This window comes from Urocampus carinirostris, chromosome 1 (genome assembly GCF_059441175.1).
Source record: "Urocampus carinirostris isolate Australia breed hairy pipefish chromosome 1, RoL_Ucar_1.0, whole genome shotgun sequence".
NCBI classification, from domain to species: domain Eukaryota; kingdom Metazoa; phylum Chordata; class Actinopteri; order Syngnathiformes; family Syngnathidae; genus Urocampus; species Urocampus carinirostris.
The window spans coordinates 44836026-44852546 of NC_142349.1; the positions used below are offsets into that span (position 1 = coordinate 44836026).

Here is a 16521-nt window from a genome sequence, read left to right on the forward strand (position 1 = left end):
AAAAGTAACACATTTGACTTCACTAATTCATTGCTTAAAAAGTAACAACAATTTGTTTGTATGTTACTTTAATAGTTACATTTAGAAGAAAAAAACAAGTAGAACCTTATTGATAAAAAATAATAAAGAATACAAGACATCACGTTTCAAATCACGCTTGGCCTCAAAGAAAAATGAATATTCCTAAACACACAGCGATAATTTCAAAAGCTAATCCGGTCTGAAAAATATTGGTCAGAGGTTTGTCGGAATAAAAGAATAAAAGAGTTCCCATTGTGGACGGTTTGAACTTCAATTTGTTAATTAGAATATCTTTGTTCAATGAATGGGAAAATAAAAAGGACAGTGCAAAAATACGTTTGGCCAAATAGTTACTTAGTGCAGCTTGAATGACAAAATAGAAACCCGTTTTGCAACTTGAGAGTCTGTTTGATAGCATTCCGTGAGACAAACAATGACATCTCACTTAGAGGGGAATGCTATTTCCATTCCAAAGCCTTTACTCTGATGCAGATTTTCGGTCATATTGAACAATTTGGTTTTCATCTATCCATCCATTATCTGCACCGCTTATCCTCAGTAGGGTCGCGGGGGTGCTGGAGCCCATCTCAGCTATCTTCGGGCAGTGGGCAGGGGACACCCTGAACCGGTTGCCAGTCAGTCGCAGGGCACACAGGGACAGTCAACCCACCCGCTCATTCACACATAGAGGCAATTTGGACCGGCCACTTAACCTGACATGCATGTTTTTGGAATGTGGGAGGAAACCGGAGTGCCCGGAGGAAACCCACGCAAGCAAGGGGAGAACATGCAAACTCTACACAGGAATGTTCGATATCATGACCTCAGAACTGTGCCGCACATGCGCTAACCACTGCGCTGCCGTGCTGGTGCAAAAATTTTGTGATTTATTTAATTGTGTTTATGTATGGCTATTATTTTTTTCCCTTTGTTGTATGTTTAGTTATTATTTTTGCTAAATCTTTGAACAATTACCTTCCGGCAGACTCACCGTGGAAATGACATCCATTAAAAACAAGACCAGCTGATCAGCGAACCTGTGGGTTTTTCCCAGCTGCTTTGTTGGAGAAATAAACACCCAGTTTCCAGTTTACCTGGGATCTAATTCCAAAGCAGGTGTAACAGAGTTGAAATTTGATTGTTTTGAATGTTTTTTTGAATTCTCACAAAATCTGTGTTTTTGTTGTATTACTGTTAATATTCCGGTACCTCATTCAGTTGTTAAGTCATGGGCGTCTGCGACTGTTTTTTTCATTTGGCACTTTATGGGCTTCAGCGCTTGCCGTAGCTTAAGTGAATTTTGTAAGCGTTGAAGGTAAGCTGTGCCCAATATCAGTTGGATAAAAAAAATGCATATTTTGCTAGACATTTGAGCTGCTTTCGAAATTATTTTTGTATATAAAGATATATAAGTTGTTCTAAATGATGTGTATTAAAAAAGCACTAAATAAGAAGTTAATACAGCTTGAAATGAAAATGCAACATGTTTTGATGCAAACACGACACGAGGTGCGGCCTGTTGAGTGATGACCCGTTCTTTTGTATCTTCAATATTTTAGATAATTGCAGTCGAGAACAGAGACCCCTGACTTTTGTATTGTTTTATTTACTGAATGCAGGTACGTGGGAAAGTTATGTTCATTGTTATTATCGAAGTTTCATTATTAATGTGCTCGCATGTTGTCTGCTTGCCGTTGCTGAAGTGAATTTTGTAAGCGTTGAAGATAATTGCAGTCGAGAACAGAGACCCCTGACTTTTGTATTGTTTTATTTACTGAATGCAGGCAATAAACCAGAGATTGTGAAACCTTGTGTCGTGCATGAACGAGGGTCGCTACACAAGGTCATATTTTTATGTATTCAAAATAAACACTATGTTTGGGTCAGCATGCAAGTGTAGCATTGAAAGCAATAACACAAATTTTCCTGACCATAAACATAACATTGCAACATTTTGCAATCTCAACAGACTGTCACAACAAACTGTGCTTGCGTGGGTTTCCAAAAACATGCATGTCAGGTTGATTGTCCGGTCCAAATTGTCGTTAGGTGTCACGGTCGCCATGGCGACCAGTCTGCCGCGCCCCCGAACTCAAGCTGTAGCAGATCAGCTGATTGCTGGTCTGCTACTTAAGGCTGGGTTGTGGGTTTGGCGGGCGCTGGCTCATTACACATTCCCCGGTCTGTTATGCCTTGTCCTGTTTTAGTTTTAAACATTGTCCGTTCTGTTATGCCTTGTCCTGTTTAGTTGAGTTGGAAGAAACAACTGTTTGTTTTGTTATGTCCCAGAGTTTTGGACAACTTTTATTTTGTTAAATCAAACTTATGGATCGTCACGCAATTGAGTTCTCCCTTCCTGCCTCCGTTCCGGTCCGGTCACCCCTTCCACTCCACCACGCCTCGTGACAGCCCCCTTCCACTCCACCTCGTGACATTAGGTGTGAATGAGCAAGTGAGTTGTATGTCTCTGTGTGCCCTAACACTGGCTGGCAACCGGTTCAGGGTGTCTTCTGCCCACTGCCTGAAGATGGCTGGGATGGGATTACAGCACCCCCAAGACCCTGCCTAGGATAGCGGTGCAGATGATGAATGGATGGATGGATGGATAAATCAATGAATGTCCTTTATTGTCATTATACAAATACAGCAAAAACGCAAGAAAGAATAGAGGTTTTATGGTGCTACAAAAAGGGGCGCAGGCTAAGAAATCCAGTTAAGTGCAATTGTATTGCCTTAAACAATGTGTCCGTGACTTCTCTTTTAGGTCAAATAACACCGGGATGGTTCGTTTCCTCAATGTTCTCTGGTTAATAAATGGTAGTCAGCGAATGCAGCTACAGCGTGTGTTTTATTTTGTGAGTGGGGCTTATCTTTGCCGACATCCAGTGGACATATTTAATACTGCAGGTCATTGTCTGATACACAGCTTTTTTTTCCTTCTTGTGCTTTGCTCAGTTTTGTCTCGTGGTCCAGATGAAATATGTTGGTGGGCCTGATCTTGCCCAGTAGCCATAATAACCTAAGAAATCGAATTATCAAACATAACTACAGTTGAATAAAAATATATTGTTGTTATCAGTGTAATATTAAGATATCAATAGTCCAAAAAACGGTTGCGTTCAAAATTGGAGTACTAATGCATTGTGTGAAGAAAACAAAAAATATATATAAATAAAATATTACTCTCCTCATGGAGTTCAAAAACCCATAAAATCATTACAGCACAGTACACATCCTTTCCTAAACCATGCTCAGTTGTTGCGCGAAATAGTGCGCAAGCCCTCCATTCCCTTGTCCTCATTACAAAGAGGTAGAGAGTGGACACGATCTAGTTGTGCTTCTCCTACAGAAAAACAAAATGTATTATGATGAGAAACATAAATGCTTTAAATCTTTCTAACAACACGACACCTAGAGACATCTTGCTGCTATGGTCACCCCTAAAACCCAAAAAACCTTGTTAAAGCCCGGGCAAAAAAAGGAAAAAAAATGATCCACTTTGGTTACTATGAGTCTCTGTAGTTTGAATTTCCATGTGTTTTGTAGCACGCGTTTTTAATTGCACCACACAATACAGCGACATCTAGTGGTGAAATATTACAGAGTGTCCCTTTAGGAATAGGGTGCAGCCCTAATGTGGGCTCCAATCATGAGGTTTTTCAATGCTGAGTCACCACAAAAGGAAGTAAATGATTTCAAAAAACTTGATCAGGCATTTCCTTTAAGCATTGTTACAAATATAAACGTGTTTACGTCAGGTAGGTGTGCTATTAATGAGCTCACGTTGTGTACACATGCATATGGTGAAACATTTGAAATATTTTTCAAACAATAACTGTGTTACTTTTTGAACAATCAATACACGCTGACACACTTGTGAGTAAGTGAGCATGTTTGTAACCAACGGATGCAAAAGTCAGTTTTGCTCTAGGGCCAGTTCCCAGGCGGGCCCGATCAGTATGAGAATGTCAACTTCAAATTTATAACTTACCGTAGTTTTCAGTATTCTACTTGAGCAATCAGCCTACTTTAGTAGCCTCCCATCACATTTTAATCATGGGTGACCAGGGATCTTTTCAAAGCAAAACACGAAATTTCACAAAGAAAATGGGGGGAAATGATTTCCATGGTTGGCCTTGAATGTGTTAACTGCTTTTTTTTAACAGTTGAATGAATGCAGTTTTACACCTGAACCAACTATACAAACTCCAGTAGGAGCTGTTAAAAAAGCTCTGGGAACACAGAAACATTTACAACATTGCAGCCACATTCTCCAATTCTCAGCTGGATTCCCTTTTAGGCTCAGATTCGGCGGTGGTTTGTGTGTGCCATAATTGCTGCTTATTTCCAGTTGGTCCTGACACCTTGTAATGTTTCGTCTTGTATTATAAATGACTTGACACAAGACCAGACCCAAAGAGACATAATAGCACAATATATTGTTTTTTTTTTTTTGAGACATTTTAAGACAATATTTAAGAGTATCGTCAAACCCGCTCTCCAGACAAAATCTACATTTTCAGCATATTTGATTTCACAGTGTGACGTTAGATGATTTGATAAAATGTATAAAGTAAGAATAATGCCTAAGCCTGTGTCCCATATCAAAAATATACCACTTCAAACTTATTTCCCTCCCACAGTTACTTAAGATTGTTGAGGCATTTTTTTTTTCATAAATATTAATTTTGTAAAAATGTCACAAAATACTGTAAATTAGGATGAAGTGCAGACATTGCTGTGTGCATAGCTCTGCAAAACCCTACCATTCACCCAATTAAATTGCTCTATGTGCTTGGTTGGCTTTTTGGGTGTTTACAGGTTGTTCTGTAGGTTTTTATCATAAAGTGTCACAACAGCGAACATACATTGGTTAATAAGCTCCCATATCAAGGAGTCCTTAGAGACGTATAGCCGGAATAGGGTCTGTTTGTGTGACACCTTGATTGTAAACCGTCGTTGGGATTGTGCCCTTTATACATACTGGACCGAACCTCTTTCTTTACTAGGGATACTTTGCTATGCGTGCACCAGACTCAATTTTTCTTTTTCAGAATTGAAACGCCGCAGAAGCTATTTGTATTCTCAGAATTTAATCTCTGAGCCATTTGTGCTCATCTAAAGAGCCATATCTGGTACACGCGCCATACTTTCTTGACCCCTGCTTTAGAGCAACAGTGTATTATCCTGTAGCGGGCAGCAGAACAGAACAGTCTCCCACTGACATTCAGTATTAACGTGACTATTATTCTATTCCCCGTATGGCGTACGGGTACCCAACTGGTTCAATACATTACAGTTTGTCTTAATCATCGTACTGGTTTGAAATGAATGTAAATTAAATTCATGTACTACTAGCCTCGCTATGTCTGCCTCGTGCATTTCCTACGGATTGTCAAAAGCTGGGAAAAACAGACGCCATTGGATCCGTTTTTCAATAAACGCAAGGCAGAGGTAAATGAATATCTATATTATTTCCTCTATTCTTCGGTTTTTTTATTACATTACCTGCCTCTTGTTTTATGTTTATTCTGCAGGAATAAATGTTAACATGTATTTGTTTCATGTTTTAATGCTTTTTTATGATTCAGAAAAAAAATATCGTACTGTATTTTTGTGGGGCTTGGAACAGATTATCGCATTTACCTCCAAAATGTGTCTCAACTTACAAAGTTTTCAGGTTACGAAGCTACTCCCAGAATGAATTAAATTCATGAATAGACGTACCACTATATTCAGAAATTTATGGCGGGCCAGATCAAATCCTTCACGGGGCCAGTCTGGCCTGTGGGCCCTAACTTTGACATGCGGTGTAAGAAGTCACAGCAGCACAGCGGCACCGCCTACCATTTGACTGCGGGGCCGCCAGCCGCTATGCCGGCGCTGGGTAGTGGAAGTCATTGTGTGCACCCCACCGCAGCTCCTTGACACAGAGGGGTACCTGAAAGCAAACCATTTTAATTCCTTCTCCAACAGCACCCCCCACTAGAGAACTTGTAGGTTTTGACCTTTCGACGCAAATTTGATCCTGAAGTTCCTCACCTGAAGCGTGTCAAGTTCGTCAAAGGCCTGCTGCCGGGGCTGCAGTTAGGCCACGCCTCTGACACACTTTTACTGTGCACACACATAAAGATGATTGGAATTAGTTGTGTGTCTGCATGTATATGTGTATCCTCTTTCCTAAATAAGATATTCTTAACTGGCCTGACTTCAACACCCACCATACCACCCAAATTACAAGCCACGACCCAAATCCCCCAAAAATTTCCACTTCTAAAATGTATTGCACGTTTTTTTGCAAAAAGCAGAAAACAGAATGACTCGCAAAACCAAAACAACTCCAAGTAGTAATATTCCCTTTGAAGCAACAGTGTTCATTATTTAGCCAGTCCTGAAAGTAAAAAAACTTCATAATAAATCAATATTCATTTGAATACAAAGCATACCTGTCAACCTCCACGGCTCCATGCCCTTACAAAGTGTTGTATTTTCCCTTACAAAATACAAAATAATCTTACACCATTTTTTTTTCAAACGTGTTTATTTATGTAGTTTAACATGTTATATTGTACATGTGTTTCGTTATATCATATATATTGTTAATTAACATTTAGTTGTGAGATACTGAGTTGCTCGACATGAATGAGGTTTATTATGAAAAAAGTTCAAAAATTAAGTAGCTTGGACGTTCACCCTAGAAGGAAAAATCACATGTAAATATAATTAAGTAGAATGATACATTTTCTTATTATATGAATTTTTAATGAAAGCCAGGACGTTTCACCTCAGTAGCTTTGTTTTAATTACTGTATAATAAAATTCATATATCCTTCATTCTACGCAAGGGGTCACCAACCTATTTCAAGCTGAGAGCTTCTTTTTGTGACTGATTGATTAGCTTGAAGGGCTACCAGCTGGATATGCATACCAAAAACAGCAACTTATATTATTCTTATATCGTTGTTTCTACTGTATGTTATTAACCGGTTGTAATTATGACAAGTAAAATAGACCCAGTCAACCACTAAAACATCATGCCAGTTATGTTCTTAGAGGGCTACCTGGTGCCCACCGGCACTGCATTGGAGACCTCTGTTCTCCACTGTATCTGTGTTTGGCCATGCTCAACATGTGTAAAAAAACTTTACCTGTCTTTTTCTGTGGTGTGACATTTCAGGTGTCGACTCAATTTTTTAGGGCATTAGGAAGTGTCATTGACTTTGACTTTTTTTCCTTAGCTAGCCATCAAACAGCTGAGCTTCCAAAGCGGTGATATTCAGGTAGTCTTTGCTATAGTGGATGCAGGTAACATCTCCTTTTACACCTTCAAAGACTTACAGCTCCCCACTGATATGTACCCATAATGTCCTTGCCTGTTCTTTTACAGAATAAAATTATGTTTAAAAAACAAATGAAGAGAACAAAAAAATACAATGACCGTTTTACATGAAAATAATATGGGTCCCCTAGACCTTATTCCCTGTCCATTCATAATCAACATAATTAACCATTTCCATGCCTTTAACACTGGGTTTGTGGTCTCAATTTCATAAAAATGTATTGTCTGAATGTAAATTCAGCCAAAATGGCCTATTCTGTATCGTTAAAAGGACACCAGTTGAAATATTTTTGGTGCCAATCATATTACACTTAAATTAAGAAACAAGTTCAAGCGCATGCTTGTTAAACATTTGAATTAACTACTTTGGAAGAAGATGTTAACTGCTTTGTGTATTTTCAGGCCAGACTAAACTTTGGCCTATTATTTGGCCTATCATAATATGTTGATTGTCTTTTTTATTCAAAATCTCAATTACATTGTTTCGATTTGTGTTAAACCCTATTTCATTAAATCATAAACAATTGGAAATTAAATAATTCATTTTTCTAGCATATGAATAACCTAAATTTTATGTTGACGATATATGTGTATTATTTATTATTGCAACATCCACAGCAGCCTGGTGCCCCACTTTTGGGTCCCATACCAACTAGTTGCGAAACAACGTCCTAAATGACTTACTTTGAATGAAGATGTTTAACCACGTGACGGTCACATGACAAACAATGATGTGTCTCTAGCAGCTGTCTGTACACACACGCACACACATAAGCAGCAACATAAAATGATTATTAACACAAGCTTTGATTTGCCTCAATCATCCCTTTAAATTATGGCATTGTCATGACTAAATTAGAACCCAATATGCTATCTGTAATGCTCTACAGTCAAATTTGCACTCCTCTCAGCCCAGCCACCACCTCTTTGACCTTCTGGTAGGTGCTGCAGGTCCCTTAAAACAAAGTCAATGAAGGTCGTTTGAAGGGTGATTTAGAAACACTTCAAATTTTTCATGTATTTTCTAATTTGGTGTTATAGAAGCAGGAGTAGATCTGGTGGGATGTGACATTGTGCTGAGCGAGGATTGTCACGTAATTTGTATGATTACTGTAAAAAGCAATACGTTTTGCTCACATATTCTCCTCATTTAGATTAACCAGAATCAAAGCCAGAACTCCATCATAAGGGAAGAGTATAGGTGGACAATGAGCATTACATATTTACCTTGGTAAATATGGCTTTTATCACTTTTATCAGTATATTTGTGCACTGCAACATACAAAACAAGGACTAACAGGCTCATACACCGTTACTCCTCTAGAGACATCATAACCCTTAACAAATGGGCAAGAATGAGAAAAATCTTGTCATTTGTATTGAAAAATCGGTATTATAATGAAAAATGGGTATCTATATTTTATTTATTACCTTATATAGGAATTTTGTTGCTGCTAAATGTAATTGCACTACTTTTCATTGCACGATTGTTACATTTTTTTCATTCACTTACAACCAAGGCCAGCCTCCAAGCACTACTTGGTAAATATTTTTGACTATTTATACTGACATTATTTCATCTGATTTTTCTCTTTAAGTATTTTACGTATTAACCTTGTTTATCCATGAGTCCCATGTCTAATCTTGTTGCAAACAATGTCTACTACGTTGTTATCAAAGACACTAAAGACTATAGTGGAGTAGTCTGTTCTATTCTATTCTATTCTATTCTATTCTAGTACCTGTCATGATTACCGATTTGGATCACCTGTGCCTGCTCATTTGGCGCCAGTTGCTGCGGGCTATCTGATTGGTTCCCTGTCCCTTTTTAAGGCCAGTCCTGTCACTCTCCGGTTGTCAGTCCGTCAGCAGACCTCTGCTGTTACAAAGCAAGCTTTTTTGACCCTGACTCCCGCCTGTCCCGTTTTTCCACCTGTCCGTTCCTGATCTCCCCGTCTGTCTCCGGTTACGACCCGTTTTTGATCCCGGCCATGTTTTTGCTCTCCTGTCCCGGCAATCGATCTGTTTTTCCGTCCCTGACACCAACATCTCCCGCTACGGAAGATCCACTTCTGTATTTGGATCACGATCCGATTGCGAAAGCGACTTGCTTCCCGCGTCCAGTGAGCACTGGATCGCGGGCGTTGCCCTTCCTCTTTCTATTCAATAAACTTGGGTCCTGATTCCGTTCTGGTCTCGACAATACCAAAATCATTTGACACTGTTATACTACAAGTCTCTACTTGTCTACTCCAATATATGCAATACTTCATTAGTTAGAAAAATCTCTACTATTTCTAACATATTGCACTTATTTCTTTACCTTTGATGCATTGACATTAAAATCCGAATATGTATCATTCACTCATGCTTAACTCTCATGAAACATACTTCCTGATCCCAGCAGCGGTGTCATCCCCGGTGTCAGACTGAGTATCTTCTGGAATTTGCAGTTTTTCGCGACTCATCTGTAAGTACTTCCTCTGAGCTTCATCAAGTTGCTTTTTCTGTGACATATGCATATTCACACACGCACGCACACACACACACACACACACACACACACACACACACACACACACACACACACACACACACACACACACACACACCAGAAGATGCATACACATTCACCTCCATCATGCATGATCTGTATATTGGAGGCGTGCGATCCATTCTGACACAAGAATCTTACAACTTCGGCGTGAAGCGAGCGTTTGTCGACCTTGCTCTCCTGCAGCTCCTCGGACGTCCTCTGGAGTTGCTGGTCAAAATTATATTAAGCTTATTTTAGTTTGGCAATGTTTTGCTACCTTCTTGTTATTGTCTAACAATGATTTACAAAATGCCAATCCAAGTAGTTTAATAATTGTGTAACAACAATGGTGGACTAGAGGAATTCTAATAACAGTGTCAAGGAGTGTTTTGATTGTGAATGCTTTACTATACCTGGATATGGATGTGCTTGTAATTGTTGTCATCGTGGAGACGCCTGATGGTCTCTTGAAGTTTTTCACATTCACGTTGAAGAGTCGATAGGGATGCCTTTATACCACACAAATATATGCATGCACTCAAATGCACATGAACTTATACTGTATTTTCACGACCATAGGGCGCACCGTATTAAAAGGCGCAGTCTCCGTAGCAGGTTCTATTTCTGTAATTTACACTACACATAGCGCACTCCACGGTAGGGTGCGAGTGTCCACTACTGTGGCCGCTTATGTGTTGAAAAATGACAACGCCCCCGCATGAAATGCCCCCCCTCGCGCATGTAAGGTGCAAATGCTCCGTTCTTTACTGTTTTATTACATTGCCCTAAAATTAGATACCAAGATAAATATAAATATAACATTTGCGCAAGAAGGGACACATCATGCAGTGGAGACGAGAGCATTTTTCGGCACAACACTGCCTTACAACAAAGTCAAGCATACAAGTGTGGCTGTTTTAAAATACAGAGGTAGCAAAACTGAGTTTGGTTGTGGCTTATTTAAGTATTGATTACAAAGTAAAATGCATGGATAAATACTTGTCAGTTTGTTTTTTAGCTTCCTCCACCTTCAATTCATAACTCTTCAATTCTCTCGTGGCTGCTTGATTCCCATATTCTTCCGCGTAGCGTAGAAATCAACACATCATGGCGGACGGAAATACGAAAAGCATTCAATAAAGGGTAAGTGAGATTTTGGATTTAATTTTCATTTGGGGGACAATTCTGTTCAGCCTCCCGTATCACAATAACTTTCAAATTACTAGATACGCTACAGCATTAGCATCCATCAGCAACAATGGATTGCATGTAATGTCACCTGTCTCTCTCCCGCAATCGGGATATGACGGCAATCAAACAAGAGATGCTTAAAAGTCTCAAGAGATGCATAAAAGTCGCATTAGTTGGAGATGTTAACGATCTCACAGATCTCATCAGATCTCACCCAATTATCAGAATTAAACTGTAGGCTCTGAAGTGTGAAGGGCAGCCTCATGGTGTCCTCAGCTAAACTCGCCGCTTACATGACACACAGGGCGCACTGCACGATAGGGCGCGTCACACAATTTGAAGAAAATCTGAGACTTTTATTTGTGCCTTTTATTCGGAAAATACCGTAATTGCAAAATGTTGGAATATAACTGAGTGAAATTCATGCGTGGCGACAGACATGTGTGCACACAAATAAAATTCAATGCTGAAATTCTCCCTAAGATCAGCACCACCAACAGCACTCGCTGTCTAAGAAGAGCGCACAACATTCTGCAGGACCAGGACCATCCTCCTCACCACCTTTTCCAATCGCTGGAAAAGATAACAGTCCATACAGCACAGAATATCTAGACTCGCCAACAGTCTGTATCCACAGGCTGTAAGGCTATTGAACTCTTACACCTACATCCAATCACACCCAGCGACTAACAAACATTAAACTGGTTGCATTGTTGCAATATATCATCATTACTCACCACTTTCTCCACCCTTCTTCCCTACTGAATAATGATGACCATCTGAAAGGATTGCACTTTAACATTGACTTATGCTGCTGTTATGTTTTTTTATGGTACCATGTTAGCACTTAAATGTTTACATTAGGTTATTAATGGGTTTGAGTTTTATAGATGTGTATTCCGGATATTTTATGTAATATGAAATTCCTTTAAATGATTGAACTAATGGATGCTCTTAACAAAGTTTCACCGGACTTTTTGACAATAACAAAAAGTATTCTGAATTTGAATCCTAAATGCACATACATTTGTCCACACATACATTTATGAGGTGTGTTTTTTTATTGACCTTAGCATCTTCCTCTTGTTGGCGCTTCACGCCATCAGCAATTTTTCTTTCCAAAAGAAGACGCAACTTCCCACCCAGGTCGTCTGGGCTGCGACCTCTCCTATCGGAGGGTTCAAGGGTCAAAGAGGACATCATCTGGTCCAATGCAGATTGCAGGTTGTCCAGCTGAGGTCAAGCATACAATTTTAAAAAAAGTCACTTTAAACAATGATGACGTACGGTAACTATTGAAGGTTACCATCTTTCTGGTTCCATAGTCCCACCTGACAACATTGCTTGCTCAGTCGTTTAATAGCGTTTTCATGGAGCGACAGGCGCTCGTCCAAACGAATGCACGCCTCACGCTGGTCTATAAGAGAGCACGTGTGAGCAGAAATCCAGAGATGAGCGTGCAGCCTTGGCTTACTTACCGGTGTCACCTATAAGTTGTCGCAGGAGGTCCATCTGCTTCGCGTCCGCCTTTGCAAGCTCCAAGGCATCCACACGAGCTCCAAGCCGCGCACCATAGTCTTTCAGTTCTTCCAGCCACAAGACAGACGCAAGACCCTAGAGACCCCCGGAGAAATGTTTTATAAAAATATTCACTGCGTTCTAAAAGTCGGGGTCCTCATAAAGTTGTCAATGTACCTGCTGGCGGAGGTGAAGCTCCTCAGCACGCAGCTTCAGGGCCGACATCTGCTCCTGGAGGTCCTCTGCAAGACGTATGACCTGACAGAAATGCACAAGTCACATAGACACACAATATTTACAAAATATTGATGTTTTCTTGTTTGACTAACGCATTACAAAGGAACACATTCCTGGAACACAATTACTTTTCTCTATGACAGGTACTGTAATGCATTACTAATGAAATTTTGTGCCTCCACTGTCGTTACAACTTGGTGTGTTAAGGCGTTACTTCACTAATATATCAATCGGGGCTCGGGAACCTTTTTGACCAAAAGAGCCATATACAGTAAGCAAAAATATATATTCTTTTAAAATTGAAAGAGCCACACTGTAAATTTTAGAAAAAATGAAAAAAAAAACTCCAAACCCGCACTCCAGACACAAGCTTGTTGAATGAAAGACACAAGCTTATTGAATGAATGAAACTTTAACATGAGGAAAAGAAAAACAAAACAAAACAAGTCAAAGAACGAGAATAGTGTTAACGTAATATAATTCTTCAGCTCATTTTATTCTACTGTGTGTCATTTAATGATTTGATCAAATCTATGAAATAATATTTATAATGCCAGAGCCTGTTTCACATATCAACACAAATCTACCACTTAAAATTTGTCTACCGCTCTCTGTCACTTAAGATTTTTGAGGCTCATTTTGACCATCATTTTTTTCTAAGTAATGGTTTCAAAAGAAGGTCTGCAATGTTCTTTTATTTTAATGATTGAACTAATGAATGCTCTTAACAAAGTTTCACCGGACTTTTTGACAATAACAAAAAAATTTCTGAATTTGAATCCTAAATGCACATACATTTGTCCACACATACATTTATGAGGTGTGCAGTTACACTTGCTTATTTGAGAAGGCCTTTTTCTGTCATATAGATTTTTGCTAGCAGGTTACAAAGTGTCACAAAAAATGTCACAAAATTAAGAAGGATATCGTCGTATTTAGACTGTACTAGGTGTGTGCGTGTTTGTGTGTGTGCGTGCGTGTGTGTGCGCGCGCGCGTGTGGGAGAGAGAGAGGGAGAGAGAAAAAGAGAGGGAGAGAGAGAGAGAGATCAGAGGGTTTCCATCAAAAAGTATCCCAAAAGGGAACATATATAGTTAAATGAGCTTCCATTTAAATGGTTTCTTTGCAACCTACTACCAAAACGGGGTATGTTGGTGACACCCTGACTGTAAACTGCAGTTGAGAGTGTGTCCCATATATATATATATATATATATATATATATATATATATATATATATATATATATATATATATATATATATCAGTCTGAATCGGCTTTGCGTGTAACGAAATCTTCATGATATACTCCCTAGACTTTGGAACTCCACAAACAAATGCGTCATTGTCAAATGTATTCCCGGGCCAATTGTGATCCGCTCTGCAGAAATGAGTCACAAGTGGCTTACAGGCTGATAACAGGAATATAACAAAAGAACATTTTTGAAAAAAAATATTTTTATGATTTTCGCCATTTTGAAAGATATAACAGTCGAAAACAATTTCCCCGAGTTTCATAATCCACTCAAATAGGGAAAATAACAAAAACAGCGATTGAAAATGACAATTTCCTATTTTAGAAAACAAGATTAAAGTTCTATTAATGTGTATTTAAATAATTATGTGCTAAAATCTCTTTAAGTTGGATGCAATTATTTGTTTTACATGTGTACAAATGCCTTAGTTAGAATAAAACTTTAAAATTAGACTATTCTTGTTTCTGTAAAAATATTTGAGTGACATCACCCCCCCCCCCCCCCCCCCCCCCAAAAAAAAAAAAAAAAAAAAAAAAAAAAAAAAAAAACGGGACGAATAACCGCGCCACCCAAAGCAACCTCAGTCCAACCTGTTTCAATCTGTCCTCGCAGGTCCGAACGCGCTCCGCAAGTTCTGGGCCACAGACCTGCTCAACTGTCCGGACTTCCTGGATGCCCAAACGGATAAGCAGCGCTAGCAGGAGCCGTCGTAGGGAACCCAGGTCCAGTACGCCGGTGCGGCGCCCCCCGAAACTCAAATCTAGAAGTTCCGAGAAGGTCACGTCTTCGTCCACCTGCTGCATCGTTAAAATACAGATAACAACGCAGAGACCCTTACGTGTGCGCGCAGGTTTGTTGGCGTGAGGTGCATTCGCGTCCGGCGTCGCTACAGGCAACGCAAGGTGAGTTCAAGGTCGCAAATGACATTCAGAACTTCTCAGTGAAAGCACTTCAAAATCCCGTCAATAAACTCCACGAAAAATGGTCTTAAAATGTGAAAAGAAATCACGAAAATCAGGAAATGTACTCGAATCAAAAATCTTGTGCATTATTAAGTGTTCGCTTTTGAACCTAACTGAGGAGAATGTCATCCACCCTATATTCCACAACAGAAACACAATACGAGAGAACCAGATATAAAAGATTCCGTTTTAAAGACGCCATCGTTAACAGGCAAATACAAACATCCATCACATTGGATGATACATTTCACAGTAGTGGTGTGAAAAAAGCAAGCCCACCAGCTCATTTCTATCAAAAGTTATGATTTCTTTTTTTAATAAATACAAACCAAATGCTCGTTACTGCCAATAGAGGGCAGTGAAGGTGTAAAAGTGCTGACGTCCAGTCTGGTTTTAAATTGAAGTGCAGTATTTTCTATGCTTCATTAGGCCCAGTCTTGTAGTATTTGATGGTATTGCCAGTTCACTGCTAAAAATCTTAAGTCAAGTCAAGTCATTTATTATTTATTCGTTTATTTGTATAGCCCTTAATCACAAAGAATCTCAAAGGACTGCACAGACCACAGATTATTGCAAACAACAATTATCCCAGCATCCCCTGATCAAAAACCTACACGAGGGCAAGGAAAACTCAAAAACCTCAACATGAGGAAAATAAAGAAACCAAAGAGACCAAAATGGACCCTTTTCCTCATATTTTTTTGCCCAGCCTTTTTGAGGTTATTGGGTACCAGTAGCAGCAAGCTAGCAAACAATGTTATGTAAAATAAATACAAATGGCCTTACCGATGGCTATTTAAAAAAGCATGCTTATATGAAAGTTCATGTATTTTAGATTATTATTTAAATCAATATTGTGTTGTTTTTATAAAACGAATGTATTTTTTTACCCCTAGGGGGCACTAAATAATACACAGTGACCCTTTATCTTAATTTCAAGCGTTTTATATTAAATTAATGTAATTTACTAAACACATATCTGTATGTATTAATTATACGTGCTGCCTTAAGAATAAGGTACCCTGTACAGTATTATCTTTAAAATAAATCAATCACAAAAATAAATCAATCATAGAAATGTTTTGCGTCTTTATTTTTTTTCCATTTATGGCATGTGGTAAAATGTATTGGTATCGATTAATATAACCAGGATTTTATCAGTTATAGGTAGAAGAAAAAGTGCATCCCTGTTTTTTTTTTACACTGAACAGTATGACATAGATGCTCTACAGTGTTAAATATTCAAAGTCAAGGCCTTGAGACCAAATCGGGCCCCAGAGGTTTTCTTCCGCTCCTGAGATGATCATGAGTCATAATTGTATCCTGCACCAGGAATTTGTATTCGATATACGTTACTTCTCCTTGCACTTTTTTGTAGTTTGTGAATAAGAAAATTACTATTATTTTATTAGAAGTGATAACAGAAGACTTTTGCTAAAATATAAGCTACAGATAGTTCTGGA

The 16521-nt window shown here is 39.0% G+C and overlaps 1 protein-coding gene across 7 annotated transcripts; it reads right to left on the reverse strand.

Moving 5' to 3' along the window:
- Positions 1-1491: 1491 nt before the first annotated feature.
- Positions 1492-15208, reverse strand: LOC148374817 (uncharacterized). Of its 7 annotated transcripts, none has more exons than XM_088355518.1 (12): positions 14687-14977; positions 12783-12863; positions 12566-12701; positions 12419-12504; positions 12156-12320; positions 10310-10405; positions 10056-10124; positions 9752-9867; positions 8045-8110; positions 6064-6135; positions 5869-5962; positions 1492-3364 (listed from the first exon to the last, which is right to left on the reverse strand). In XM_088355518.1, the coding sequence occupies exons 1-12, from the start codon at positions 14897-14899 to the stop codon at positions 3350-3352; spliced, it is 1209 nt and encodes a 402-aa protein (XP_088211644.1). In that variant the 5' UTR covers positions 14900-14977; the 3' UTR covers positions 1492-3349. The 7 variants fall into 7 exon arrangements, with proteins under 7 accessions (XP_088211644.1, XP_088211688.1, XP_088211679.1 ...); XM_088355562.1 differs by lacking the exon at positions 1492-3364 and having other exon boundaries at positions 4299-5962; positions 14744-14856; positions 14935-15208; XM_088355553.1 differs by lacking the exon at positions 1492-3364 and having other exon boundaries at positions 4299-5962; positions 14687-14856; positions 14935-15208.
- Between the last annotated feature and the right edge of the window lie 1313 nt (positions 15209-16521).

Excerpts from the sequence above, each read along its gene's own strand:
- LOC148374817 (XM_088355511.1), bottom strand. The coding sequence starts at position 14,899 with ATGCAGCAGGTGGACGAAGACGTGACCTTCTCGGAACTTCTAGATTTG. Across the intron at positions 10,406-12,155 it reads AACAAGAGGAAGATGCTAAG|GCATCCCTATCGACTCTTCA; the intron begins GTCAATAAAAAA and ends TGTGGTATAAAG. Across the intron at positions 6,136-8,044 it reads GTTAAACATCTTCATTCAAA|TAAAAGTGTGTCAGAGGCGT; the intron begins GTAAGTCATTTA and ends GTGTGTGCACAG.